This window comes from Salvia hispanica, chromosome 1, assembly GCF_029641045.1.
Source record: "Salvia hispanica isolate PSC_SH4W2 chromosome 1, Shi_PSC_v1, whole genome shotgun sequence".
NCBI classification, from domain to species: Eukaryota; Viridiplantae; Streptophyta; class Magnoliopsida; order Lamiales; family Lamiaceae; genus Salvia; species Salvia hispanica.
In genome coordinates, this window is record NC_142692.1 from 17,100,497 (window position 1) to 17,128,008 (window position 27,512).

Consider the following 27,512-nt stretch of genomic DNA (forward strand, 5'->3'; position numbering starts at 1 on the left):
CCGTCCTAGCCACACGACGCTCCAGAAATGTACTGCGGCGATCCGTCAGCTTGCTACTGGACAAACGGCGGATGCGTTCGACGAATACCTGCACGTCGGAGAATCCACTGGGCGACTTTGTTTGTTGAACTTCTGCAAAGGCGTCCGGGCAGCCTTCACCGCCGAATTTCTGAAGAAGCCAACCACCGCAGATTGTCAGTTTCTGCTCCGTCTTCACGAACAAGTGCACGGATTCCCCGGGATGCTCGGGAGTGTCGATTGCATGCATTGGCAATGGAAGAATTGCCCTGTGGCGTTGAAGGGGTCATACACGAGCGGCCACAAAGGCACCCACCCCACCGTTATACTCGAGGCCGTCGCCGACTACCGGCTATGGATTTGGCATGCGTATTTCGGGGTCCCCGGCTCGAACAACGACATCAACGTGCTCAACAACTCCGACCTCTTCGCTGAAGTTCTGAATGGTAAAGCGCCGGCCATCAACTTCGTCGCTAACAATCGCCAGTATAAAATGGGGTACTATCTTGCCGACGGCATCTATCCGAAATGGCCAACCTTCGTGAAGACGTTCAACAGGCCTACGGACGAAAAGCAGTCTCTTTTTGCGCAGAAGCAAGAGTCTGCTCGCAAGGATGTGGAGAGAGCGTTCGGGGTTCTCCAAGCTCGATGGAACATTATCAAAGCCCCGGCTCGACAGTGGTTTATAGAGAATATGGTCGACATCATGTATACGTGCATAATCTTGCACAACATGATTGTCGCCGACGAAGGACCTGAGGCGGGAAATTGGTTCGACCCTGAAACCCCGGGAAGCTCAACCGCAAGTAGTCCGCCTCGAACGGGAGTCCATCCGTCTTTGCAAGAGCGGTTGTCTATTCGGGCAAGGACACGTGATTCTACCGCCCACGCCCAACTCCAGGAGGATCTAATGGAGCGCATTTGGGCAAAATTTGGCAACCATTAGATGATCGTCACTAGAGAACTCCTTCTTCTGCTTCTTTGCCTCCATTTTTTTTATTTGAGTTTAAGTGTGCAATTTGTAATTTCTAGTTTTTTAATTATGTCTTTTTTATTTTTTTATTTATTTTAAATTGTAATTTTATTTTATTTATAATGAAGTGTGTTTTTTATTAATGGAATTTGTTGGAATTAAAAATAAAAAATGAAATTGAATGAATAGTTAAGAGATGGATAAGAGATGGTTAAGAGATGGAGGGTTGCAGGTGCTGTCTCTTAGTTAAGAGATGAGCTGAAAAGTACAGTGGGGCCCATGAATAGTGAAGAGATGAGACGGTTAAGAGACGGATAAGAGATAGCGTTGCGGATGGCCTGAAGTGGCTTGATTTTGTTTAGTGATGTATGACAAATTTGGACTTTCTTTAGTATGTATTTAAAATTCTAATATTTTGTCCCACACTAATATCTTGTCCCATATCGGCTTGATGATGATCATATCTCTTCTATATAAGTATGGATAACCCTCCCCTTTATAAGGTCTTTTAAGGAGTGAGTGGCACATTTCTAATATGGTATCAGAGCAGGCCTAAGTCGATGATGGTTATCTCTTTATCTCTTATCTACTTTACGAGTGGTAGACCGATGTCCTTTCCAGCCCGCATGTAAGGGGGCGTGTTAAACTCTCTAAAATTCTGTGCCACATCGACTTGGTGAAGTTCCAATTCTAATATGTATCAACAATCTCTTGGGAGTCATGGGCCTATATCGTTTTGCTAGGTGACCGAAGATGTGGCGCCCCATGCTTATAAGACTTTTCAGCCCTCTTGGTGGAATAAGTTGGTTACCAATTCAATAAAGACTTTCCTCTGGATGGATTGGATTATCTACTCTCGCTTATAAATTAAAGGGGAAATAGCCATTTAAATCGTCAAGTTTGATCAAAATTTGGTCTATCTCACAAAGTTTGAAATCTGTTAATTAAATCATGAAGTTTCAATTTTTCTAGTTAATTCCCATGAGTTGAATTTTAGATGGAATCATTGTTAACGTGGATACGAAAAGATACGTGTATAATCCAAAGTTTAATCACAGAAGCTTGATCTTAAAGTTGGATTGGTATTTCAAGATAGATTTCAATAAAGAGATGCAAATATTCCATCTAAAATTTGACCTATAGGATAAATTAAAAAAATTAAAACTTTGTGATTTAATTATACTCGATGATTTAAATGGCTATTTACCCAAAATGAATAAACCTTGTGGTACAGAATTCCTTGGTTTTATTCACTGATCTCTAAGCTTTTGTCTTGTGTTTTCATGAGTTCTGCCACTTACACATCTTCCTAATTATCTATTTCTAGGTGAAAGTTACTGGAAGACATAGTCTCTGGAAAGTTTCACCTGGTGATGCCGAAAGACTTCCAGGTATTGACTAGGTGCACCATATTATGATTGGAACACCATAGGTAAAAAAGGTTTCCGCAGTGTTGGTGTTGTACAAGGGATTCAATGCGACAAAACAAAAATGAATGGGATGGAAATGTTTTGGTTGCTTTCTGTGGAGAGCAATAGTTATGGTAGGGCAACGGGTTAAGGTTAAGAACTCGTTCAAACAACCATGCAAGTATAGGGACTATATCAGCAATAGATGCATATGGATCATTCAGAGAATAGAAGTTATCGAGGAAAGGGAACTTTACATTCGAGATTGGGTAAGGGTCAAGCCAAATGTTGTCCCATTCAAGGATTAGAGTTGTGCACCGTATAGAAGATGAAGATGTTTGGGTGGTGTTCTGCTTTATGGAAAGATTAAGGCCATTCAGAGTCAGGGATAAGGTGAGGATCACAGATGGGCAAAGGGAGACTCATGTAAGCTTAAAGGTGAGGCAATGCGACTGGGAAGATGCGGATCAAGTTTAGGTGGCGTGAAGGGAGGCGTTGGATCAATAAATTTTTTTAATTAGAGCATCCGCAATGGTTAATAGGTCAGCCATAGGCCAGCCATTCTCTCCTCTGCCACGTCAGCAACACTAAAAAAACCACCTGCCACGTCAGATTTAGGCCAGCCATAGGCCAGCCGCAATAAAAACAATTCAAAATATACTACATTTACGGAATTAAAATTGCGATATACGGAATTAAATTTACGACACATATACGGGAAAAATAATCCATTCCATTAAAAAAAAAGTACAAAGATTTTAAAAAAAAAGTACATGATTTTTTTTTAAAAAAATGGGCTTCAACACCCGAGCCCCGCCACTCTCTACTCCTCATCGCCGTCGCCGTCGCCCTCCTCGTCGCCACCGCCGTCTCCGCCGCCGCTGCCGCCACCCGTGGTATCCGAGCCCACGTCGGAACCCCCCAGCCATGACCTCGCGATCTCTAAATCAGCACGCATGCTCTCGAGCATCTCGTAAAGAAACCTCTTCTCCGTGGGGTCAGTGGCGTTCTTCCACTCTCGGAAGACCTGTAACATCTGAGCCCGCGTTTGGTTACGCGAATGGAGAGTGTACTCGAGTGGGGCGGCTGGGAGGGCGGAGGACTGGACCTCGCGGGGCGATAGGGGGGATCCGCCCCTCGCAGCCCGCTGCGCCCGCTTCTGTCCAACCAGGCGGGGGCGACCAGTAAATGAAGGAGGGGATGGAAACTCCTCAGCATCCGGGGGGAGGTCGTGGGATCCGCCGCTGCTGCCGCTGTAGTCGCCGCTATAGTTAAGTCGCTGCTTCTTCGGCCACCCAGCGTCGCACCCCGCCCGGAACTTCTCCGAGTCCTTCAGCAACAAGAAGCACTCCCAGAAGGTGAACTCTTTATACTTCCCCTCCAAGGGGAACTGACTCGCGGCTATCCTCCGGGCGTCGTCCTCAGTCTGCCCACTTCTGAGCTGACGGAGGGCGTTGGCGTACAAATTCGCAAAACGGCCAACCGCGGCCCTGGTGCGCTCCCACCCCTTCCGGACCTCCTCGTTGCTGAAGTCCTTCCCGTGCGGGCAGTGCCTCTTATAGGCAGCGCTGATCTTCGCCCACATGTTGACGACCCGCTGGTTGTTCGCAACCAGTGGATCGTCGCACACCTCCAACCACCCCTTGGCCACCGCGGCGTACTCATCCTCCGTCCACTTCCTCCGGCCGGTGGCAGTGGGCTGCGATGACTCGCCGACCGCCTTGCCCTTCCCCTTCCCCCTCGTCTTCTTCCTCGGCGCGGCCGGCGTCGCTCGAACGGGAGTATCATCGTCCCCGAGATCGATCCCCATATCATGCAATGACAGAAGGTCATCGCCAGAAAACTGCGTCTCCACCGGGGTCGACGTGTGAGACGAAGCCGTCAAAAAATCAAGCGAGGGCCGATATACCGCGTCCCCTCCCGGTGACCCCTGCACCCCCCCCCCCCCCGGCATCCCCCCCTGCCACATCATCCCCATCATCTGCTGCTGCATCTGGGGCATACCCCCCCACCCGGGCGCTGACTGCCCGCCGCTCCCCTGCCCGCCGCCCGGCATCCCCCACGGCATACCCCCCTGGTTCCCCCCCATCGCCCCCCCGGCGCACCAGCCATCATCCCCATCATCTGATTCCAAGGGATGTTAAATCCCGGGCCCATCTGCCCCCATCCTCCACAATGGCGGCTAGCCGATCGGCTAGCGTTTCGGCCAGCGACGAGCGATCGGCGAGCCCACGCCGATCCGCTCGCCGATTTTGCGCTTGCCGATTGCAATGGTTCGGCTAGCCGATCGGCCAGCGCGACGAATCGGCTAGCCGGTCGCTAGCCGACCATTGCGGATGCTCTTAAAACTATTAATTCATGGACACTATAAATATTGATTAAAACTATTAATTTTTGTTATTTAATATAATATTCAGCTGAATTGAAGAAGTACAGAAAAATAATAATCATGATGGAAAAATAAGAGCTATTCTATTTAGCCTTTATTCGGTTGCTATAATTACTTGTGATTGAATATTACGAAGTTGACTAAAAATTTGATCCTACTAAAATTTTTATATAAGAGTATTTTTGTTGAAATTTTCTAGTAAATTTTGATTATTTTCAAATTAATGAACGGAAATTATATTAGTCTTACATTAGATGCATATTTATTTCATAATAAATTGTGTTAATTATATGATCTATTTATGATTAAAGCTAGTAAATATTGATTAAAACTAAGTCGTTGTCATACCTTATTGATTAAATATTAGACACTATCAAATATTGATTATGACTATGAATTTTTGTTATTTCATACTCCTTCTGTTCCATAGTAATAGAGTCATTTTGCCATTTTTGTACGTTCCATAGTAATAGAGTCATTTCCCTTTTTAGTAAAAGTCAACACATTTTTCCACGCCTACTTTACTCTCTCTTACTTTATTCTCTCTTCATCTCTCTAGGTGGGAATACCGGGTACCCAAACCCGAAAATCATCTAAATGTCTATCCAAAACCCGACCCGATATATTTTCGGGTACTCCAATACCCTCCCCGAGTATCCATACCCGACGTATCGGGTACCCAAATACCTGAATCATTACATGTGTTAATAACTAATAAAAAAATTCAAATTTTATATACTAATATAAATATAGAAATATTTAAATTGACTAATATTTTTATTGTTGCATTATTTTGTAGTAGTATAAAACTGGAAAAAAAAATGTGTCACTTTTATTTTAAAGTATAACATTATATTTATGGGGATTGGTTACGCAATATGTAAGTAAAACAATAAAAGTTACGCATTTAATTATACTGTAGAATCAACCAATATTGTAATTCAAAAGTCAAAATAATTTTTCCAAATGATGAATGCGAGGTGAAAGTTTGGAGAAGCCATGACCTAGAGTTAAGTAAGAGAGATTGACTTATTTATATAAGATTAGAGAAAGTTAACCTGGTAAGTTGTACTAGTAATTAATAAATAAATTAGCCCAACTCTTGAAGCTCAAAATGGCTAAATCTAATTTAAAAAATTCTTTAAATAATAAATTGGATATTGGTTAATACCCAATACCCGAATTCATTCGGGTAACCCAATACCCGATTTATTTTAAATTTCAATATCCAATCCCATAAAATTGGATATTGGGTATCCAATACCCGGCGGGTATCGGGTTGGATACGGGTAAACCCAATACCCGATATCCGTATTCCCACCCATTCCTTTTTTCATTTTCCACATTATTATCTCTTTACTTAACTCACCAACCACAATTTTTCTTAATCTCCGTGCCGAAAAGAAACGCCTCCATTACTATGGAACGGAGGGAGTAACTTTTATAATTAAAAAATTTATTATTTTTGTTATTTAATAATTTTTATAATTAAAAAAATTTATTGATATTTAAAAATTAAAATTTAAAATTTAATTTTGTAAAATTAAATCTAATATTTAAATAAAGAAACAAAGTGAATGATGACAAAAGGGAAGAAGAATGATAATTTTGAAATAATATCAGATTTAGTACATAAGAATGATAATTTTGAAATAATATCAGATTTAGTACATAACTGAAATAATATTAGATTTAAAATGTTAAAAGTGTAAAAAGACCAAATTGCCCAAACCCCCCAAAACCCTCCAAAAGGGAATTTTCGTCTCGAAACAGTACAAAATGACCGTTTATGATATAAACCCTTAGTCCAGGGACTACTGGTGATATTTTTAAAGTCCAGGGACTATTTTTCAGATAAACCCATATTCATGGACCATTTTTTAAGTTCACTCATAATTAAATACAAATAAAATAATATCTACAAAAGAATTTGCTTATGAATTTATAAGACTAATATCTATAAAATACTTCTTATTGACAACTTTTTTTTTTATTTTTTGATACGCTTTAGTTTTGAAACATATTTTTATTGGTTTTTTAGGAGGAATTCAAACAGTTTTGATAATTCAAATAAGCTATACTCCATTATTTGTTAGTTGAATTTCTATAGTAATTTTATCTAGCTGTTTTTCATTTTATTTTTCTATTTTTATGAAAAATATATTTAAACTGTCATCATCATCAGTTGAATTAATAGACGAATAGAATCCCATCCACATTCATTGCACCGACACAAATACTTGGTTTCCAAAGTACTCCACCGGTCAAAATGACCACTATACATTTTATTTTATCCAAACACAAATTGCTAAAAATAAAAATATATTTATATTTACTTTATTTACTTTCTCTTACTTTATTCTCTCCATTCTATACATAAAATTAATTTGCATAAAATCTCTATGCTGCCAAGGAAGATGACATCTTCCTTGAGATAGAGGGAGTATTTTATACTCCTTCCGTCATATAAAATTTAAAAAGGTTGAAACTAGGCCTGCTTATTCGGCGGCTCCGATTCTAACCGGACCATTAACCGGTTAACTGGTTTTAATTTTTCGTAAATTCTAGAACCGGAACCGATGTGTTTAATCCGAATTTATTTATAATTTTAAATAGTTCAATACTACAAAAATAATAATTCAACATCTAGAAATATAACAAATACCTAAAGTTTCAAATAAATAGATAAAAAATACAAACTAACAGTATAATAATATTCATATATGGGTAAGAGTGATGCCAAGTGTAGAAGGTAGGACGAGTCTATTTTCTAAAAAAAATATAGGAGTTCTATAATTTAGCAACTTTTTTGAAAAATGAGTTTTAAATTGAATTCCATTTTCTCTTTTTTGGCTAAACAAATATTCAATGGAATTTCCAATACTAATTAATTAATCTTGTTGTGACTTTGTGGTTTATAACGGAACTGTTAATAAATTATTCACAAATAAGTTAAAATCGTATGTTAAAGAATTGTTAAATAAATTTGTTATAAAGTTAAATTTCTGTCATATGAAATGATATTATATTTGTATAAGTTCTTTTGGAAATTAAAAATAAACGTATGATCTCCAACTCATAGTAGTTAGTTAATAAAAAATAGATTGGATAAATAATTAGTATCTAATTCCATCGTAATACAAGTGATGGAATATTTAATTTATAAAATTAAATGATACTCCCTATGTCCGCTATTAGGAGTCTCATTTGTTGGCGGCACGGGTTTTAAGAAATATTAAGAAAAGTGGGTGGGAAAAAGTTAGTGGAATAGGGGTCCCACGTGAATATATTAGTTTTAAATAAAATGTGAGTGAAATGAGTTAGTGGAAGGTGGAACCCTATTACCATTTATGGTAAAAGTGAACCGGGACTCCTATTCGCGGACGGACTAAAATGGCAAAACGGGACTCCTATTCGCGGACGAAGGGTATAAAATAGTGATAGATCCAGATTTCAGATTGAGGATGAAATAAATAGTTACATCAGTACATAGAGATTTAAAATTCAGTCGATTTTTTTTTATTATCTCAATTATTTTTTTCAGTGAGTCACTTCATTGCACATAAATGATTATTATTATTATTATTACTGAAAAATTTACTACGGAGTATTTTAAATGAAAATTCTTATATCTGTACAAAAAAAAAATTATTTTAATCTAAAAATCGTTTTAAATATTTAAAATAAAATTAAATAAAATTCATCATATTTTCTATGTAATGTTAATATGAACATTATTAACCATAAAGAGAAAATATTATATCACCATAACAATAGTAAAACAATGAACATATTCAAACCCTGGTCGTTTTTTGGGTTAACAGATTGAGCTTTTCATAGTTTTATGGGTATAACCGTATCCATTTGTACGTAATTCGGTTCGTTACTAATATAGAATCGGTCTACGTTCCAAGTAGATGATCATAGTACATTCATTTTGTTTTTAAACAGATTCCCGATGAATGAGAAATAATAAATTAAAGTTATTCACGAGTTGTGAGATTAGTTAATATTATGTGGTTGTTAGGTTTGCAAGATTATGTATCCGAATTAAATATGTAGTGTGTTTAGTTCATGAGATTAAATCTCACAACTCAATTGTAGATGGATAATAGTGTGATAATTAGTCATAGCCAACTCTGTCTAACTAATATAATCTCACAATTTAATCATAGATTATATTTTGGTATTCCTCCGTCCCATAAAAGATGTATCACTTTCCTTTTTAGTTTGTCCCACTAAAGATGTCACATTTCTATTTTTAGAAAAAGTTCTCTCTCACAATAATATAAATATTATATTTTCTCTTTCCACCTAACACACAAAACAAAACCTCATAAAATCCCGTGTCATCCCACAAGACATCTTTTGTGGGACTGGGGGAGTACTATTTTATCTAAGAAACTGAACATTATCTATGTGTATTAATTATCCCACATTGGTTTTAGAGCTTTCATTAAACTTGTACTATTTAAGAAGCTAAATTATTGCATGTAATGATTAATGTGCACAAATATAGACTGTTAACCTCACACGCACTCTGCCGGTGCTCGGGCTGGAGCCTTGGATCTTGACAATTGGTCTTTGGATCGTTATAGGGGCTTGGGGTTTATCTGCGTCGCGCTTAATATTTTTGACCACTAAAATAGACTAATTAAAACAGTTAAATCTTGCATTGGACACGTAGCCCAACGCAACGTGGCTAACAAGTATACGTCGCTTGATTTGCAACTATCCAGTCATGCACACATGTTCAGATACATCGGACCAAGTTTGCAATCCAACATGCGTCATCGAACGAATCTTAACATATGTGACATCAATCGTTACGTTCCAATACTAATGGCAGATTTAACGTCCGCGTTGACTCCACAGCTCCCAATGCAGTGGACTACGCCTTTAAATAGGGTAGCTACTATATGCATTCAACACACAAATATTCTCTTTGCATTCAACATACACACTGTCTCTTTCTCTCTGCATTGTTCTTATGTCGAAACTCTGTCATCGCTATCATCTAGTTTGTCGGAGCTATGTTGTCTGCGGTGTTGCTACATTAGAGACGAAACCGTTTTATTTTTTGGAACAGCACGCCAAATCCGAGAGTACTACTTGGGCGCATCTCGTTAGGTGGATAGATGACTTTTCGACTCAACTTTTACCTTACGATTCTATCATTTAGTTCTTTTGTAGTTCAATATGTACTCAGTTTCTATTGCACTTTTTGGTTTGTATTACACTCGATAAATCTATTTTTGTACTCAGTTTCTAACATCATGTACATCGAGTACATACTTTTAGACACATATTGTCATATTGAGTTGTTTGCCGTTTAAAAACACATCTACATTTTTTCCATTTTTAGTGTGGATCATATACTCCACTAACTAATTACACTCATATTTCTCTACTCCCTCCATTCCACAGAAAATAACCTTAATTTCCTTTCATCCCTCCAATACAATTAGTCTTAATTATATCCATTTATGAAAATCTTTTCTCATTCTATTTTACTTTATCATTTATGAACCCAACACCAACTACATTATTTTAACTACTTTTTTTCATTCTTTCTTACGGTATCAATTTCGCATTAAAGCTCGTGTCATCTTCAAATATTTCTATGAGAGAAAGGAAGTATAAAATTAATATATAAAAATGAGACTCACACACTCCACTAACTTTTTGACACACTTCCTTTATTACGTCAAGCAATTTTTCAGTAATGCAAAAGCGTAATGCAGAAGTCAAACAATTTTTTAAAATTTGTGCAAAATCAGAATATATCTTTAATTAGTGGATGAAGAGAGTATATATATTAGTTTTATAAAAAAATATGAGTGATATGAGTTATTAGAATGTAAAGTCTATTATGGATGGAGGGAGTATTAAAATCTCTTTCATCTTAAATATCTTTATATTTATGAAATTGACGAGTATAAAAAAGTACATGTAAAAAGTAGAGATATAAATATTGAAAAAAGTGACTTTGTTGACTTTTGATTACAAATCAAGTGGTATCACTTTATTAAAAGCAATTTATTTTCCAAACAGTCTTAGAGCACTCCTAATGGTGCCGGCTAAAAGTCGGCGTTTTTTCGCCGTCTATCGCCGAGTTAACGCCGACCAATGGGAGAGGTCGGCGATAATTCGACGATTTTTCCTCCCGTTTTATTGCCAACCAGCGAAAAATCGTCGGATTATCGCCGAATTATCGCCGACCACTGTGGACGATAATTCGGCGATAAATATATTTTTTGTTTTTTTTTTTAATTTCCCCCCTATAAATACACATCTTCTCTTCATTCCCTCCCCATCCTCATCCCTTTTCTCTCTGCATTCTCTCCTCATCCTCATCCCTTTTCTCTCTGCATTCTCTCCTCATCCTCATCCCTTTTCTCTCTTCATTTATTTTCTCTCTCTCCATCTATATTTAATGAATTCTGAATCGTCTTCTCATTCTCGGTCCGACGAGGAGATATCTCATTCTTCTTCCGAAGAGGAGGTACCTCCCGCTCCCACCGGATGGGATGTCGCAGGTTTCGCCAACAACCCAGTCAACAACTATATCTCCCGTTTCATACAAAGCGAGCTTGCTCGAATGCAGCAGCCACCCCAACGGCCAATCCGCAGGAGGCGCCGATACATCCCCGCGACCACGCTGGTGGGCACGATCGGCTGTTCGCCGATTATTTTGCTGAGGAACCACGTTATCTGGCAGATGTATTTCGTCGCCGATTCAGAATGCGCCGCTCCCTCTTCCTGCGCATTGTTAATGCGTTGTCCGCGCGTTACCCCGAGTTCCGGCTCCAGCGAGACGCCACAGGGAAGCCCGGTCTATCGCCCCTGCAGAAATGCACTGTTGCCATCCGACAATTGGCATATGGAGGGTCCGCCGACATGTTCGATGAGTATCTGCAATGCGGCGAGACGACTGGCAACGAGTGCCTGAAGAATTTTTGTCAGGGCGTGCGAGAGATATTTGGGGAGCACTACCTTCGCTCGTCGGACGCAGCTGACTGCCAGTTCCTGCTGGATTGGCACTGGAGGAGCCACGGCTTTCCGGGGATGCTCGGCAGCATCGACTGTATGCACTGGCAGTGGAAGAACTGCCCAACCGCGTGGCGAGGCCAGTTCACTACCGGCTACAAAGGTACGCATCCCACAATCATTCTTGAAGCCGTTGCCGACCAACGGCTTTGGATTTGGCATGCTTATTTTGGTATAGCCGGGTCGAACAAAGACCTAAATGTTCTCAATTCCTCGCCCCTTTTCAACGAGCGGGTCAACGGGTTAGGCCCCTCCATCGAATTCACGGCCAATGGCAATGTGCATAACATGGGGTACTACCTGGCTGACGGCATCTATCCACAATGGCCCGTGTTTTTGAAGACGATCAGATGCCCAATCGGAGATAGTAGAAAGTATTTTGCCCGAGCGCAAGAGTCTGCGCGCAAGGATGTGGAGAGGGCGTTTGGGGTGCTCCAATCGCGATTTGCACTGGTAAAGGGCCCGACGCGCTTTTTCTACCAGGGGGATATTGCCGACATCATGTATGCGTGCATCATCATGCATAACATGATTATCGATGATGAACACGAAGGCGTCCTCAACGTCACCAACGACACCAGTGTTGCATCATCGAGTCACGGTGTCTCAACCGAGTCCGAGTCCGCCCGCCGAGGTGTACCGTACAACGAACATGAACGGTTCAAGGCGTTCATGGACATACACCAGAAGGAGGCCCATCGAGCACTACAACACGATATGATCGAAGAATTGTGGGCAAATAGAAACCGCGCCCACCGCCCTTGAATTTTTTTACTTTGAATTTTTTTTTCCATTCCTGTACTATTTTTTTAATTAATTTTTTTCGTTGTAATGTTTACCTGTGTTTAATACAACGAACTTTATTACTATTATTTGTTTTGTCTTATAAATTAAATTAGCTAGCTTTATTATATACAAAAATCAAACAATTAAATTAGTGATGATGTAAAAATGAAATGTTGAATTAGGGAGAAATAAGGGAGAAACCATTGGAGCAGTTGGCTAAAAGTTGGCTAAAAACTGGGAATAAATTATGGTGCTGATGTGGCACTGATGTGGCAGGAGTTAGGGAGAAATAAGGGAGGTTTTAGGAAAACTATTAGGAATGCTCTTAGAGCTAAATCTCATGAATTGGACGCAATCGCATTTTGAGAAGCAAATAAAAATAAAAATAAAAACTGGAGTTGAGCCAAAATTTATTAAAGGTTTTTGTATTTGTAATTTTCTTATAGTAATTTTAGTAATATTTATACTACTATATATATTGATTATATAAAATTCTCCCCTTCTTATAAAAATGTGTTTATCGGGGCAACATAGATTTAATCCGCAATTGATAAAGTAAAATAGAATAAAAAAATACTACTCCTTTATGTCTGTCATTTAAAGACTATTTTGATTTGACACAAATTTTTATAAATTGTTTTAATACTAATTTTTATAATACATAGGGGGTTTAATTATAGGGATAATTGTTATTTAATTCATGAAGTTTTGGTCAATTCTGAGTCGTATATGAATTTGAAATTGGAATATCAAATCATGGAGTTTCAATTTTTCTCAGCTCACAGACTAAAACTTTAACGACAATATTTCAATATAAATAAGAAGAGATAATAAAATATAGGAATATAAAAGAAAAAAAATCTTATTTAATGAAATGCGTCATTTTGAATTTTGTAAAAATACGACATTTTGCCATGAATATGGCAATTGAAAAAAATTGAACTTTTTAATTTCTAAATTCATAAGATCAATCAAAATTTAACCAAACTTCATAATTTATTATTTCGTTGAAATATTGTCCAAGCCAATGATTACACATCAGGTTCTTCGAAAATTTCAAAAAATTTCCCTTAATACTCTCTCTGTCCCATTTAGAAATGTAATATTTTCCTTTTTAGTCTGTCCCGTTAAAAATGAAAAGTTTCTAAAAATAGAAACAATACTCTCTCTATTTTTTCTCCACTCTTATTTTACTCTCTCTTCATTGACTCACAAAACAACACTACATAAATTCCTGTACCGAAAAACAAATATTGCATATTTTGTGACGGATGGAGTATATGAGTAAATCGATATTTTAGTTCGTGCCATTAATTTTAGTGGCTCCATTAAAAATGATCGGAAAATACCCAAATTATGTTTATAGAATCACAACACGAATATACTCCAATTAAATCTAAAATGATTAAGGATTACGTGTTTATTTAGGTGTTCAATCAATCGATGTCACAATTTCCTTTTTAGTTTATCCAATAAAAGATATCACACTTTATATTTTCAGAAAAAATTATGTCTCACATTAATATAAATATATTATTTTCTCTTTTCACTTAACACATCCCGCGTCAATATCCAAGTGTAACATCACCCGTGGGAAATAATCATTCTGTAGGACCTGCTATGGAATATGCAACAACACCAATCAATCACAGTAACTCTTCTTTATTTATACACTCTCACTTCCTAATTGCTTCACCTACAACAAAAATCAATGGCGGCTGCACCTACATCTTCCCCGCTTATCAAAGTCGCTGCTCTCTGCGGTTCCCTCCGTAAAGCTTCCTACAATCGCGGCCTCCTAAATGCCGGTATTCTCTCTTTTGCTTCTCTCTCTCTACTCTCTACCTTTTTCTTTCTGCTTGCACACAGTAGCTATATTTGCTTCTTTTGCCCAATTTAACTTGATTCCATTGTTGTAGCAATATCTGCTCCCCCAGAACCAACTGCGCTAAGCCCCTGCTGGCAACTTGATTCCATTGTTATTTTGCTCTGATGTTGGCCTAGTAATGCTAATTTCTACTTCGTTGAATATCATTATTGCTGTTCGAGATTGATCTCGGATTCTGTTTTGTGACTTGTCATTGCTCTTTTCTGTGTTATTTGTTCATCTTTTCGATTGATGATAAGCGATCGATGTATTATACTAGAAGATTGTGTGCAGTTCATGTTTTCTTTTATTTTCAATTTTTTTTTAAAATTTGTTTTGGATTTTATAATCAACGATCGATGTGTTGAAGATATTGCTGCAATTATTGTTTGCGAATCGAAGGTTATGTGGAAAGAGATAATAGGAACTGTATTGCTGATAGGAATGATGAATTAATAGAAGATCATATTAGGATTTTCAAAGATGCCGATTACATCTCAGCTCTAATCTGTTTATCTTGTTTCCTAACTCATCGATCTGTTATAAAAGTTTCTTCTTTCATTCTTTTGCTGTTGAATTAATAGAAGATCATATAAGGATGTTCTGGGGCTAATGTTATTATTATTATTATTAATTTGTTTTGAATTGATGACCAGCAATCGATATATCGAAGACATTTCAAGGTTTGGAGGTAGAGTATGTGGATATATCAGGGTTGCCGTTCTTGAACACCGATCTTGAGGTGAATGGAACGTATCCGCCTGTGGTGGAGGCTTTCAGGGAGAAGATAGCTGCTGCTGATAGTGTACTCTTTGCTTCGCCTGAGTACAACTACTCTGTAACTGGTATTCTACCATTCCTTGTCTCATACAAATTATCTATTTAAGTTTCTCAGAATTTTGTGGCTAGTTTGTGTTGTATTCTTAATTTGGATTTGTATGCTTGTGAGCTTTATTCTTTCAGTCTTGAGTTTGCTGTGAGGTAACGTAGTAAGCTCGTGATGTTGTGTTATCCGCATTCTCTGCTAACGATGAGTTTAGCACGATTAGTTATTCTTTAAAATAATTGATGCAAGGTGATAGAGATCAAGCTAATGATCTCCATTATCTCTTGAGATCATTTTCATTATTGTGGAGATTGATGAAAAGATTGTTTTAAATGTTGAGGATCTGTTTCCTTGTTTATTAATATGCTGATTCACTTTCCTAAATTAGAGTGCGTAGGAGCCCTATAAATAGCTACTCTTTAGAAGAGCTAGATATCTGGGAAAATAAAGTGTATTAGGACGGTATCAACCGTAGGCCTCTTCGGAGGATTATCTTGGCCTCTTCGGAGGATTGTTCTTCTTTTATATTAATTTCAGTTCTTATTTTACTTCCGCCTTTCACTCCATATCAATTTGGTGCGGTGAACGTGGAACACATCATGGTGAACACTCGGAGCACTGAACAACGTCTTGACACACTGGAGAAGGCGGTTGCAGACATCAAAGTGCATATGAGCACATTCGATGCCCGGATCTCTAAGTGTATCAATGATGCCTTGGCACCATTCTGGCGGGAGCTGCAGTCTCGTGGCATCATTTGGGAGCGCGGGCAGCACGATTTTTTCACTCTAGATGATCAACATTCATCTCACACCAACAATACCAATTCCTACAACTTCAACACTGAGCCAACACCGCCCTCACTTCCTCCTGCACCTGCTCTGCCCACAACCAGCCCCCTCCTGCAGGAGATACAACCAGCCCAGCAACCCCCCTTAGCTTCCCCACATTTGGATGCACCATCCATCCCTGAAAATCAGCATTTCCGTAAGTTTCCCGTCACCCAACCTAATGTTGCACTTCCACCATCCATTTTGCCTGTAAAATTGCTTGCACACTCCCCGCTCCTGGCCCTGGACATGACAACCGAACATCTCGAGTATGAACGGCTATTTGCAAGCCCAGCAACGAGGACACCCAAGCAATGCATCAATGTTGTTGGTCGTCTTCTCTTGTTCAGCAATCTGGATCCTCTTCGAAAGCACGAGTACGAGCCTCCACCGGTCAAAGCAATGTGTTTAGGATTCAAATCCAGCCTTGCGGGCAAGGCTGTTTTGACAGTGGGGCAATTGATAGAGATCAAGCTAATGATCTCCATTATCTCTTGAGATCATTTTCATTATTGTGGAGATTGATGAAAAGATTGTTTTAAATGTTGAGGATCTGTTTCCTTGTTTATTAATATGCTGATTCACTTTCCTAGATTAGAGTGCGTAGGAGCCCTATAAATAGCTACTCTTTAGAAGAGCTAGATATCTGGGAAAATAAAGTGTATTAGGACGGTATCAACCGTAGGCCTCTTCGGAGGATTATCTTGGCCTCTTCGGAGGATTGTTCTTCTTTTATATTAATTTCAGTTCTTATTTTACTTCCGCCTTTCACTCCATATCACAAGGACTTGATAAGGTATTAAGGACTGATTCATGTCTTTGTTGGGGAGAAATTATAATAATTTTTTTAAGTTGGTGAGGAATGTCGAAATTTCAGAGAAAACAGAGCAAAAAATAGAAGTAGTTTGGTTAATTTTTCTGTGATTATATTGCAGAAGAAGCCCCTTTACAAAATACAGTCTAACTATAAAAAGGAAAGATGAAACCACAATCTAACTAGCACTTTCACTTTTGCACTTGAAAAATAAATGAAATCTTATATATTGAAGAACATAGAATTTTTATGCATCTCGTCTGAGCGATCTACAGAATGATGTGAACAAAATTGAATTCCAGGGACCAGGGACCAGGGACAGTGGAAAAGGATATCATTCTGTTTTACATCAGGAATGCATCTGTTTTGTTGTTATCTGTCCTCTAATCTAATTCAGTTTTGCTTGAGTTGTTGTGAGTTCCCTGATTCTTCTTCCTCCGCACTACTATCCTAATTCATGATATAGAATCGGTACAAGATTCTTGAATGGACTAGCTACCAGTCACGGAACTTGCGTCATGATAATGATGTCTCTTATCTCCATTCTCATTTAGGGATAAACACTAGTAAATAAAGATACAAAATGACATGTATGGTGGCTACAATTCTAACAACATAAGGTTTCAAATTTGAAATTTTATGAGGTGTTGTTATGATTTTGGAAAATGTTGTTGCCTTTATGTTCCCATTAGGTAGAAAGCCGAATAATGGCATTATATGGTAAAATGTTACACCGATATCTCCCTTCTATTGAGTAGGAAATGATCACTATGAATAATCATGCTCACCTGTCATATGTTGTGTATGTGTGTATTCAACATTTAATTTGCCATGCCTCTAGTCAGCACTTGAATACATCAGTATGAACAATACCTGCGTTTTGTTTTTGATTGGCTTAGGACCTCTGAAAAATGCGATTGACTGGGCATCTCGGCCCCCAAATGTTTGGGCTGATAAAACTGCTGCAATTGTGAGCGCTGGAGGAGGTTTTGGTGGAGGCCGATCTCAGTATCACCTCCGTCAGGTAGGCGTTTACATTGATCTTCACTTCGTCAACAAACCCGAGTTCTTCCTCAATGCGTTTGAGTCTCCTGCTAAATTCGATAGCGATGGCAACTTGCATGACGAATTAACCAAGGAAAAGCTGAAGGCGCTTCTCTTATCCTTACACGGGTTCACGCTCCGTCTCAAAAGTAAGTCCGCATAGTCTGTCAACACATGCTTGTTGTGCATCTGAAAATAGACTGCTATTAACATCAATCTGTGTTGTTTCGTTTGCCTTTGCTATGTCATTTAAATATTGTCTAAGCCATCAAAGTGTTATTCCTCAATGGCTACGTTGATGTGTGTTCGTTGTCATTGGAATTTATGAGAATTGTATATTGATTAATGTGGTGTTGAAATAGCGTGCAGTATCATTTGCAGATTGCGACAATAATTGAAACTTTACTATGATTTACATTCTAATACGACCTTGTAATATGGAGTATCTGGTAATTGAAGTAATGATAAAAGGATTATTCATGATGGAATGCTTATTCATATTCCATTTCAAATATCTAATCAGTTGAGATAAATATTCCTAAACATCTTATCAATTGAGATACATGCTTTTCTTTGATATTGATAATGGCAGTTATCGTATTTACATCAAATGGCCACAAAATTAGTTATAGTTTTTGCCTATAAAATTATAAAGTCTAGTCAAATTCTAGTTTATCCCACGCTTTCAAAAGTGAATGATAACTTAAGAAGTTTCAAAAATTTCTCAATTGTCACATAATAATTGTTTTGGAGGCAAATTTGATGCTAAATTGGTGCATACATATTTCGATGTTGGATGAATAATGACATAAATGTATATGAGCATAGCAATGATATGAGAGCAATTCGTCAACCTTGTGATTGTGAAGAATCAAGATCACTAAATTAAACTGGAATTAACTTGAAAGTAAGAATGACAGTTTCCTCTTCTTCCCATGTATGAGTAGATATCTTACAGGGGACCTCTTGTGTATACCCTCAACGGTTGAGGAGCATCAGACAATGTAGATTATTATATGACGTAATTTTGAGCTCAAGAAACTGAATATAATAGCACAAATTTGATCACATGAGACAATTGAGAATTTTGAAATATTATGATTTGTCATTCAAAATTTTTGGACAGGTGTGGGATAAATCAGATTTTGATCAAACGTTATGATTATATTGATCATTAACCCATTCAATTATTGGTTTTGTATGGAACTTAGTATCGTTTTCTTTATTGAGCAATATCATTCTGCATCGAACTCATTCTCATTTTGTTAAGAAACGTGATATTGTTATCACAAAAAAAAAAAAATATATCATTGTTCCTGTGTTACAATATCAAAAAATTAAAAAAAGTTCTGTGAAATTTAAAATTTAAAAATATTTTAGTAGAGAAGAATAACAGTTTGGGATCTTATATTCAAATATAAAAAATGTCATTTCATTTAAAAATAAAAAAAGGGATTAATAGTAGTCACTAGATCCTAAGATTATATGGTCCAAATTATATTGTTAATCATTATTGCAGATATGGGTTATTATTTTATTACAATCATAGGCAATATAAGAGGATCTATACCCTATATACGTTGGATTGCATATGCACGAGCACGAAGACCACAACAGGCGCGCACACACAACTAACGTTAAAAAGATACTCCGTGATTCTTGATATAACTAGAAATTAGGTATTATTCATGTCTCAATATAAAAACACCTAATCCAAGTACCCTATCCATAATAAATAAATACTATGCTAAGCAATATTTCCTACAAGATTGTAATATAAACATATGATACAAAGATAGGAAAAAATACAAATGAAGTGTTAATAAGACCATGGCCTATATAAACACTACAAAAATAAATTCATAGCAATTCATCGAAGCTTCCAAGAACATCAAGTTGCGAAGGGTCATAAAACGAATTGGACGAAAACACCCCTTGAAATTCCTCTCTCATTTGAGAAGTGAACACACTAATGTCCATCTGCTCTTGAAAGGAGTCAGAGCTTGTAGGGGTATCTTCGGTAGATACCGACGAATAAGTCCGGTATTGACCGTCGTTCGTCTCCTTGGCCGGAGATTGATCATCACAATCAATCTCATGATAGAAGTCTTTCGCCAAATAATCCGTGTTCTCATCCATGTATTGAGACACATCGGAATTTTTACCTGTTAGTTCTTGCACAAGTGACCTAAATCTCGAGGCGCTCGTCTTGACCTTCATGGGGCTAGAAATGTAAACTACTTTGAGTTGGTCACTCTTCTTTTTCTTGCCTTTGTAACCTTTCTTGAGGCTCCTCACCAATCTTGGGATGCTTTGATCATTGCAGTTCATTTCTTTATAGGGAAATTTATTTTTTGAGGGACTTTGATGATTGATGGGACAAAGATATTGTTTGAAGTATTATAGGATTAGTAGTTGGCATACATATATATATAGGTATCTAACTATGTGTGGATGTAAAGAGGCAATCCACAAAAGGATGTTTCTTGGAAATTGATGAAGATTGAAAAAAATGAAGAAAATGGAAAATATTCGGCTTGATTAAGAGATAGGAAGGTTGGAGGAAAATGGAATAAATAGAAGTTTCTGTAAAGGTCCTTGGATGACCCGCAAGCTCATAGGTTTCTATGCAACCATGTATGATATTTTATTTGATCAAATATATAACTAAATTTAGACAGTATGATATTTTATTTGATTAAATATGTAAGTAATTATCGACAGTTTCTGTTTATCCACACTTAAATTATTATCCATCATCACAAAACTTTTTTTGATATTGATTTGACCTTCTTATATAATAGTACTGTCTCCAATATTCCTTAAAAGTAATAACTATTTTTTTTTAAATTCGTCGTTAAATGTAAAAACTTTCTAATTAAATTATTTTTTCTCTCCAATAAGATCGGATCCATTTTTCACTAATACATTTTTCTTTCTATCTTTCTTTTACATTTTTTAATATTAAAACTCGTGGTGTTTCAAAAATTTCTATTTTTAGGTAACGGATGGAATAATAGTTACATGTACTTTAAGCTAAAAATATCTATTTATTTAATTATTTTATTCTATCTTTAAAGCTATTTTTATTTTTTAAAATATAAAACTAAATGTTTGGTTATTAACTTTATTTATATTTAGTTTTACCTTATATACATAGGATATGATTGCTTTTGACATTGAAAGAGAAATATGACATATGATAATTGTCACGTGCGCAGCCTTAGGTGACTAGGGAAATGTAATGGGTCTGTTTTATACACGTAAGGAGTATTAAAATATGATAGAGAAACCTTTGGAATATGTGTATATACAAGGTATTTGGAAAAGATTGATGACTGTATTCGTTTTTCTAATATTAAATCCTCAAATAGAAATTTGATATGTAGGGAAAGGTTGCCATCGGCTTCTATCTACTAAAATAACAAATTTGTTTCATGATTGTTCTTTCAAAAATGTGACTGAACTTGATATAAAGCTATGAATGTCAGTACAGTTGCCTGCAATTCATATGAAATTTCTAATTATATAAAAATTACAATTTGAGGTCGATCTTAGTAGGATTGACCTGATAGGCCATCCGATGGGTTGGATATAGTCGTAACTAATTAATTATGTTTTGTATATTTGACATCTAATTTGTCACTTTATTGCCTATTCTTATTCTCCATTCATCCTACAAAAATATAAATAATTGAAATAACATGAGAATTAATGCACAACTGATAGAGTAAGAGATAAGAGGGAAATGATTAAAGTATTATTAATGAATATGAAGACCTACATTATTACTCATATTTTTATGAGACAGAGGGGGTAATATAAAATAACTAAAAAAATAATCTTTAATTTTATACTTCCTCTGTCATATTATAAGTGAGGTGTATTCCTTTTTGAATCATCCCATTATAAGTGCTACATTTCCTTTTTGGACCGTCCCATTATAGTTTTTGAAATATAAGATTTCAAGCAAAATTAAAAACTTATATTAGAATAACCACGCAACTAATTACCTGTAAAAATGAAAACCTGCACTTTATCAGGAATGAGCATATTTTTGTATTTATTCAAAATATGCGCTTCAATACTAAACGGATATTATTGTTATATACTCCTTTTGTCCACAAGGTGTACACTTTTTTTTTTCTTTTTAGTCCGTTTAACAAGCGTATGTATTTTAATTTCTAATTTTAGAAACTCTTTTATCTCTAATGAGATAAGATTCATTCTCTACTAACAATTCTTCAATTACTTTTTCTTTCTGTCTCTCTCGTACTATACCAATTATGCATTAAAATCCGTATCCAACAAAAAATACATACTCTTATTAGACCGAGGAAATAAATGCTAAACACACCGCGTGCCAATCTAGCAAGTTCTTTAGAGCGAGATGCATTATCTTTCCATTGCTTCAGCAAATCAAGTTAAACATTTTCATCCATCAAAGCTTCCTCAAAACAACATAAATATTACTACTCCCTCCGACTTGACTAAAATTACACAATTGTTTAATTGCTATGAGATATAAAAGTTGCTGGTCAATGTTTTTAATTTGAAAAGAAAAAAATTAGTGTGAATATTAAATAGTGATTGAAAAAATAAAATGATTGGGTACATCATTTAAAGAGAGTTATTTAAAAATAGAATTTGTGTTATTTTATTAGTGACGAACTAAAAAAGAGAGTACAACTATTTTGCATGAGAAGTAAAAGAGAGAGTACACCGAATTAAATTTATACATTTATTACTTATTGACTATATTTAGATAGGTGTAAAAAATATTTCATGTGGAGTATTATATCCTTTGCATGAGACGGTCCTATACGAAGGAATTATTTTGCTAGCCTTTCATGGAGGCTATATACATTTATTATCCACGGACTTCTTCCGTCCATCATTAGAAGTCCTAATTTATTATTTTTCTCCATTTATTATTAAGAGTTTCGATTCATTTTTACTATAAATGGTAGGTACACCTCATTTTTTACTAATTCATTCCACTTACATTCTATTATAAAATTAATATATAAAAATGAGTCTCTCATTCCACTATCTTTTCTTACTTATTTTCATTTATATTTTTTAAAACTCATGACGAACTCAATTGGGACTTGTAACGAGAGAATATAAAGAACAATCACCATTCCAAAGATTGACTATAAAAACATATTTTTGAAATAAATGTCCATGACCGCCGTACAACGTTTGGGGAGTTCATTGTGAAATATTAACAGAAAGTGAGGTACTTAGGGTATCCATAATGGTGGCCCTCTTGAACATGCCCAAGCCACCATTTCTTGGGCATGCCCAACAAACTTGGCCTTGCCCATGAAAACTTGACCACCACAATGGTGGCTCTTCGGGCCACCATTTTTTTTTATATTTCAACAATTAAAATTATTTTCATACATTTTTGTTATATTTTAATATTACTAGAATAAAAATTATATGCTTATAATAATTAAAAATGCATACTTGCATTTTGTAGACTTTGAAAATGGTAGAGATTGAAATTTTAGGGTTTAGAATTGAGAAAGATAAAAAAAAATGGGATGAATATAGTATTTATAAATACAATTTCGAAAAAAAAAAAAATCTGACCAAGGGCCGCGGCTCTCGGCCCTTGCAGTGGCGGGCCGAGCCGCGTGCCCAGGAGCCTCGGCCTGGCCGAGAGCTCGGCCATCGCTTGTTCACCCCCCCAGGCCGCGTCCTCCTCTCGGCTCAGTAGTGGGGGATCGCGCCCTACCCAAGCCCGGGCCAAGGGCCGCGGCCCTCCCACTATGGACACTCTTAGTGGATTCTTTAGTCAAATAATGAGGTAATGCGTGACGCAGGTTTATGATGGTGACTTCTATGCTTTTCCCTTCTTTCTAGATAAGGAAAAAGAAACTTCCGCAACAAAACCTTAAAATTTTGACCACAATGCGTAACCAAAAAGTAGAATAAAATGAAATCAATAACAAGCATTATTTTGAATAGAGGAAAAGCATGTGATACTTGCCCTCAATCAGTTCGGTAATCAATCTAGAACACTATGCATCATACAAAATTGAATTATTTATGAATAAAGTACGAATTTGATTTTAAACATACAGTCAAAATATAGTTCATAATATTCACTTTTTAAAAATAGAATCCTAAATAAATAAAACCGTCGTCAGATCGGTCCTTTTTTACAATTCCATAAAAAATTATCGGTCAACAGGCGATTAGTGACATTTTAACTAAATTAGTCAAAATTTCAGTAATCGTTCGTTGACCGTATTTTGACGAACTGTCAAAAGAGTACCGATCCGATGACGATTTCATTTGTTTAGGACTAGATATTCAAAAGTGGAAGATCTAGTCCAACTTCATTTTTCGTCCATATATATCAAAATAGTACTTTACTCATTATTTACTATAATCCATCAGTTCCATCAGACTAAGCCACTTAGTGGCGGGGGAGCAGGAGGGGGCGGTCGCCCCTCCGTGCGACTAATTTTTCCTTATTGGGACTGAAAATTACCATGTCCGACCTCTCCGTTTGCCTCCGACGTCGTCCCGAACAACGAAAAAAATAGCCATGTCCGCACTAAATTAAGCTAATACTATATATTCCGCCCCCTCTATTTCCGGATCTTGGATCCGCCACTGAAGCCACTACGGTGCCCATGGACCGGATCTAAGCCACTAAACTTTGTGGACATTTTCAATACCAAGATATTTAAATATTACTCTACAAAAGAGGATTGGAACAAAAAGGTAATGAAAACCTAGTAAAGGAGATTATTGTTTTTTTTAAATATAGAAACTAGGTCATCTGTTTTAGCCTAATCATCCATTTTTCCTGTTCATGATGATCCAATAGTTTTAGTGATTTTTAGTAGGACTACTTAATTACTGAAATGGTTATTTATAAGGTCGATTAGTGTTTAGCCAATAACCATTGTAGTCGGGTATGGGCCCTGATAAACACAGAATTACAAGCTTAGGACCTAGATTTGGGTCAATTTTATTACAACACATGTGAATATATATTGCGTATATTTTGATTTATTGGCTTGTTTTTTGAGTAATGCTATAAAAAAATGAGTAAACTGCATAAAAGGGCCCTAACTTTTCGGCTTGTAACATCAATGACCCCTAACAAAAAAAATTCCATCATAAGGGTCTAACAAAATATAAAATCACAAACCCTGCATATTTTGCCATTTTTCGGACGAAAGTGCCCAAATGACTTGAAAGGCAATTTTATCTCGTTATCCCTCAAACCTGCAGAACTCTGCACACCTACTCTGTGACTTCAAGCTGGTGTGTAATTAGAGATGTCAAAAATCATACAGCTATTTATAGTAAATTTTCTATCTAATAAGAGAAGTTCTTTTAATCAATTTCTCTCTGTTTTTGTGTTTTACATTTGATGCAACATTGGATTTATGTCTGTTAAATCACAATACGTATTTTACCTGTATACACCACCCATTAGTGTATATACTTAAAAATAAATCGTACTTTCACCAACAAAATTTGGACGTCCTCACGTCCACCCACTAATCTTGATTAGCCTTATCCATTTTATTATAATGCTCGTAATTATTCACCATAATAATCATATCAACATAAAGTAATGGTATAGATATTAGAATAATTATGCGTTAGCATACATTACCCAGCCATTAAGATTTACAAGGTGGAGCTCTAATTATGCCATTGACAATGGCAATAGCATTTCTCTTTTTTTAGGACCTACAAATGCATAATATATTGATAAAGATTGTATTGATTGTAACTCAACGCTCCCCATATTTATACTACTGTACTTGTTTTGACGCTACTTATTATCAATAAATATAATTAGATGGAGTAAGACATATTCATCATAATACCAAATACTATATACTCCGATGTTTTAAAAATCGGATCGGCCGGCGAACCGGCGAAGCTACTGATTCATGGTTCAACCGGTCCAACCGGTTTAATCACTGGTCGAACCGTTATACTATTATAAATGTATATATATAATTAAATAATATACCAAATATTTTTAGTATATCCCAAAAACATTACAGCTCCACCTATAAAAGTTTAGTGAATGATAGAATTTTATTAATTATTTTATTAATAAATATGATTAAATATATAAATTATACTACTAGTAAGTTATTGTAAATAAAATATTTTAATAGTTTATGTATAAAAATAAATAAGATCATAGTATTATTTTCAAAAATTAATGCAGCAAAATAATATTATACATAAAGATATATTAATAAACATGAATTAAAAATATATATTGAGTAAATAGTATATAATCAAATAGTTGTACACTTTAAGTATAGTTAATCACATAATTATAATATACGTATTATACAAATAATAATAAAAACAAGCAGTTAGTGATACATAAATAAAGTGGATGATAATTAAATATCACTACTAATTACTTTGCTATTTAACACGAATTATTAGTTTATATAGATAAAATATTTCGTGTTTAATATATAAAACTAACTTATGCTCATATATCTATCAAGAAGTTTTTGTGGTGTAGTGGTAGAATTGTTGGTAAGTTTACCATGAGGTCTTGAGTTCGACACCTATCAAGGCTGAAATTTTAAAATTAAATTTTGAAAAGCATTTAAACTGGTTTTCGGTTCCCGGTCCGGCCGGCCGGTTTCGGCGGTTCATGGCGGTTGAACATGTCACTGGTTCTATAGGGCAAACCAGATCGGACCACCTACCGGTTTGCGGCCGAACCGGTCGATCCGATCCGATTTTTAAAAATTGATATACTCCATATAACTACTCGTTCAGTAGCTCGCTTACTTTATGATACTAATACTATTTTTCATCTTTTTATTGACATGAATTTTAATAATTCAATTAACATAACTAGTGGAAAAGTTATTTGTGAGTGGAATAAAGATGCCACTTAATTCTTAAACTATGGTAGGTATATAGTTCAATTAAAATTTGTAAATTGAAAAAAAAAAAAAGGTTTAAAAGTATGGAAAATCTTTTGTGGTGAGACTAGATTATTATGACAAGAGCATAATAAATATAAATAGGTATACAAATCTAGATTAAGTAATTAATCAATTGATGTAATAATAATTTTTTATTGTCTACCCATGTCAGAAAATTTCTTTTCCAACGTACCTATATATATTTATAAAATGCCCATGATGATATTTCAGCACACGGAAGCCTATATCTTCTATCACACCCCAAATGTGATGCAACAAGATAAAAGTGAAATTCCTTTTTGTAGTTCGAATAATAGTTAATGGATAATTTAATATACATAATTATAAAATTGGATTGGTTATTTTTAATGTGGCACGAAACGAAAGGTGAAGCGTGGGCTAGAGGGGTGAAAAGAGGTTGGGGTTGGGGTGCGGCTTTGGCGCTGGTGGAAGGGGCCCACACCTGAATGTTTGCTTTATGGGAAACGATGCGTTGCCTTATTTTGCGGAAAAGAGGAGAGAAGACATGACATTTCAGTCACATCATTGGTAGGGTGT

The 27,512-nt window shown here is 36.2% G+C and overlaps 2 protein-coding genes across 2 annotated transcripts; one reads left to right on the top strand and one right to left on the bottom strand.

Moving 5' to 3' along the window:
• The first annotated feature begins 14,282 nt into the window (after positions 1 to 14,282).
• On the top strand, positions 14,283 to 18,352 carry LOC125223323 (NAD(P)H:quinone oxidoreductase-like). Its single transcript, XM_048126415.2, has 3 exons — positions 14,283 to 14,433; positions 15,149 to 15,337; positions 17,862 to 18,352. The coding sequence occupies exons 1-3, from the start codon at positions 14,337 to 14,339 to the stop codon at positions 18,167 to 18,169; spliced, it is 594 nt and encodes a 197-aa protein (XP_047982372.1). The 5' UTR covers positions 14,283 to 14,336; the 3' UTR covers positions 18,170 to 18,352.
• Positions 18,353 to 19,671: 1,319 nt separating this feature from the next.
• Positions 19,672 to 20,490, bottom strand: LOC125223777 (uncharacterized). The gene has a single exon (XM_048127073.2). It carries the CDS (start codon positions 20,335 to 20,337, stop codon positions 19,867 to 19,869), a length of 471 nt encoding a protein of 156 aa, XP_047983030.1. The 5' UTR covers positions 20,338 to 20,490; the 3' UTR covers positions 19,672 to 19,866.
• Positions 20,491 to 27,512: the final 7,022 nt, after the last annotated feature.